Raw genomic sequence first — 3,967 nt, forward strand, 5'->3', positions numbered from 1 at the left:
GACCTGGAATGATGTAATTTTTAATCTACACCTTTGTACTATATTAGTTGTATATAAAGTTGAATTCTTTGATTCGTCGATTTTACGTGATGACGGCTGACAAATTGGACTTCGTCTTTTTAGTATTATAGATATATTGAATGACGTCATTGTTTGGAGCATGTGACGTCACATACGTCGATCTGTCGTATTCAGTGTGGCACATGAAATGCAACCCAGCGAGAGGGTTAACTTCTTTACTGAGGTTCAGATGCCGTTGGCACTTGCCGATGATAAATAGAATGATTTTAGTGTTCAAGCCGTCTTTAAGGGTCGTGCATCGTTGTAATAAGCGATAAAATGATAAGTTAGGATGTTAGCCTTAAAAATGTATATATATATATCTGTCATAAGTTTCAGTGCCGATAACTGATCAGATCGTCTGTCATTGACATGAAATATGGTCTTGCTCTATAAAAACAAAATAGAAAAACATTTCATACTTTATTCACATATTTATTTATTAATATATACATTGAAACAAAATGAAACAAAACACAATATTGAATACGACTGTTGCAGTTTGAGAACAAATCTACGTTAGTTTAAGTTCTATGTTCACATAAGCAATCTGATTCTATCTTAGATGTTATTTTAGATATTTCATCTATGCATGGTCGATAGGTTGTTGTATATGCCATTTCTACACTAAATATATCTGCTATCCACTCATATTTTTGGCCCATTCTATTTGTTTCAGCTCTTTTTTTTCTTTGATTGCTGCTTCGAGCAGATTGGGGAAGTTGCTTATCACAGGACATTTATAATTGAATACGAATCCGTATAACAACTGATTACGAGTGCGCATCTAATACTCGAAGAGTGCATTTCAGAATCAGTTTATCATTGTTTTATAAAGGTTTTAGTAAAATGATCTTTAATACTATTATATGTATTATTATAATCAATGACATTAATCATGAACGTTTCCTGCAGTACTGATTAATTCTGGTGTTTAGTGTTTTCGGTTTTGGAGTTTTAGGTGGCATAGGAACATATTTTGTTTCAATTTCGCTTTCCGAACCGATGTTTGTAAACTGCCAATCAGAAAAAGGAGACTGCTTTGTCGCATCTTGACAATTATTCCCGGCACCATCTTCGCTTTGTAAAATTTTAGTATCTTGGTCGAATACCTTGTCAAAATTTTCTTCTGCAGCATATTTATTTGCGACTTTTATATCCAGTTTTGTACGATGTTGGTTGAATTCTGGGCAGCTATCCGATTTTTCCGTTTCTGTTTGTTTCCCGGTATTGCTTACTTGCTTTCTTAATGTTAAGTACCTTTCATAGATAGCTTTACTAACTTTGTCACCGGGGCCCGTAGGTATAAAGCAATCTTTAGTTGAATCTTTTTGAAGCTTTGAATATCTGTAATTTCTCTCACGGGGTGCAGTAGTCCAGCTCATCATATCCATGGCTAATTCTGAATTAACGTTTGGTATGTCATTGGAAGCTGATGTCCCTGCAATCGGTCGCAAAGCTGTCTTAGGCCTTGGTCTCATTGACATGACTTTGGTTTTCTCTTTCTTTTCATTCCTGTCCTTATTTATGTTCAATGTCCTTTTTATGTTTTGGGGTAGCATCTTTAACGGTTGGAACATTTTTGGTGGAATAACAGGGCAATTAGACGCCATGCAGTTCTGCTTTTGACCCGGCAACAACGGTGGAAGTTTTACAGGCTCCCAGCAGGATTTGATCTTCTTTGGTGATTTAATTGAAGCAGTATATGATTCGTCCACGTTGTTTATGTTTGGTAACAGTGGTGTTGGTTTCAGCTGAGTCGAAATGGAATCGTTCATGTATTTTGTTTTGGTTGGTAGCAGTGGCGGAAGTTTCGGTTGACTGGAGGAGGGTTCATCTGTGTGTTTTATTGGTTTGTTTGCTAAAAGTGGCGGAAGTTTCAGTTGTGTGGTGGTGGATTCTTCCATGTGTTTTATTTTTTTGTAAGCTAACTGTTTCACTGGAATCGGAATCTTAGACCTCTGAGATTTTTTATGTAAATCGTTTCTAAGCCCCTCTTTTCTGAAATCATTTTCATTTCGTTTGTTATTTTCTTCAAATTCATACAGCTGACATTCTATATTTAGTTCATGGTTTTCAAAACTAAGAACGGAGTCAGACCTATAGCAAGTACAATGATGGTCGTAACACTTCCCGGTACAGCAATCATCCAATTCAAATATATTTTCATAAATTGGTGTCATGATATTTGCCCTACCATTTCTTCCCATGTATAAATTGGTATTTCCAAAGCTGATAGTATTGGGCTCTATCAGATGTCTGGCATTCTTTTTATCGCGTTCTTTTGAAGAAATAAGTAGTTCTTCGTTGAACATGTGAAAGTGATTGAGTTTGACATCATTAACGAATTTTGAAAATGGATCTTGAGCTCTTGATTGTTTACATTTTTCGAATGAGTTAAAAATATTTTGCAGGGTATTCTGATAATCCAGAAGAAATTTTTGCTGATCTCTCAGGAAATTCAGTCTGTCTTGCATTGCCCACTGTAAATGGTTCATACATCTCTGCATAACATGTCTGTCAGCATGATGGAAATCTATATGTTGCTCGATTTCTTTCCTAGTTCTGTTGTCCGATAGTTCGCTTGGTTGCATATTCTGTAGTTTGTTAATGGCTGTTTCGATGGCGTGCCCATTTTCTTCAACTAAGAACTTCCAGTTGACAAGCAACCTGAAACAATATTTTGTTATTTATCGTAATTATAATTCAATGAATAATTCTTGACATAAAATGTGGACTTCTAATGGATTACATGTATATATTGAAACGTGTTGATAAAATATTATGACAAAATCAGCATTCGGTGGCTATAAAACAAATCCATAAGAATATCAATTCACGACCCTAACACGAGTACTAGATATAATGTTAACATTAGATACGAAGCTGTATTTTGCAGTACTATATATTAATTAAGTTTTTATTTGATCTTTAAATATTTTGATGATTGTCTCATCGTCTATCTTTTATACACTACATAAAACTTACTCTTTTCCTGTCTCCAATATCCCATCAAATGTATCGCCATCTATCAGGGGGTTCTTGCTCCTTGGCGTGCCTACAAAAATACATATATTTGTTTCAGAAAAGAATGCAGTATGAACAATGCATCAATAAAAAAAGTATAGAATATACGATAAAAAGCAGTTGAAAAAGCATTTAATTTCCGATATTACAGACAGCCAACTTTAAGATACATGAACAAGTAAAGTGATAGTACATAAGACCTTTAAAAAAAATCTCAGCAAGTCGGAAGTTCTTCACCTGCTTGCGGAGAAATCATTCCTTCATACACTGTAATAGCTTTTTTAAACAACAGTTTTAAATATATCGGACTGTTCTAATGTTCTTTTTTTTAAGTCATTTTTATTTAAAAGATAGCTAAGAATAAACATGAAGCTCGTTTTCAACTTACTTCTTTCTGGTGTCGTGTTTATCCAAAGTTGAACTTTAGGAGTAGTATTCTCTATCGGATCACTAAAAAAGAAAAACAGTCAGTATTTTCAAAATTGACTGAAATACTTCAGGTTTAGTCAGATTATACTGCCTAAACTAATGGTTTGTTACAGTCATATAAACATGGATGTATATTTCATGTACGGATACATAAAACTAATCAGAAGGTGTGGTTTGATTGGCAGTAAGAAAACTCTCCACAAGAGAATTTTCAACTATACGTCACCGTACGGCCTTCAACAATGAGTAAAATACATACCGCATAGTTACCTATACTAATTGCCCCGAAATGACAACTGTACAAAACAATTTGAACGAGAAAACTAATGGCCTGAATTATGTAAAAATTAATGAACGAAAAACAATTATTATATACAGCAATAAACGACAACCACTGAAATACGGGCTCCTGACTTGGACAGGCACATACATAATGTGGCAAGGTTAAACT

General features: G+C 34.5%; 1 protein-coding gene across 1 annotated transcript; it reads right to left on the reverse strand.

The window, feature by feature from the left end:
• Window positions 1–956: 956 nt before the first annotated feature.
• LOC134716760 (uncharacterized) lies at window positions 957–3,343 on the reverse strand. Its single transcript, XM_063579767.1, has 3 exons — window positions 3,325–3,343; window positions 3,049–3,118; window positions 957–2,730 (listed from the first exon to the last, which is right to left on the reverse strand). The coding sequence occupies exons 1-3, from the start codon at window positions 3,341–3,343 to the stop codon at window positions 957–959; spliced, it is 1,863 nt and encodes a 620-aa protein (XP_063435837.1).
• Between the last annotated feature and the right edge of the window lie 624 nt (window positions 3,344–3,967).

The sequence above is a fragment of the Mytilus trossulus genome, chromosome 4, assembly GCF_036588685.1.
Source record: "Mytilus trossulus isolate FHL-02 chromosome 4, PNRI_Mtr1.1.1.hap1, whole genome shotgun sequence".
In the NCBI taxonomy this organism is placed as follows: Eukaryota; Metazoa; Mollusca; class Bivalvia; order Mytilida; family Mytilidae; genus Mytilus; species Mytilus trossulus.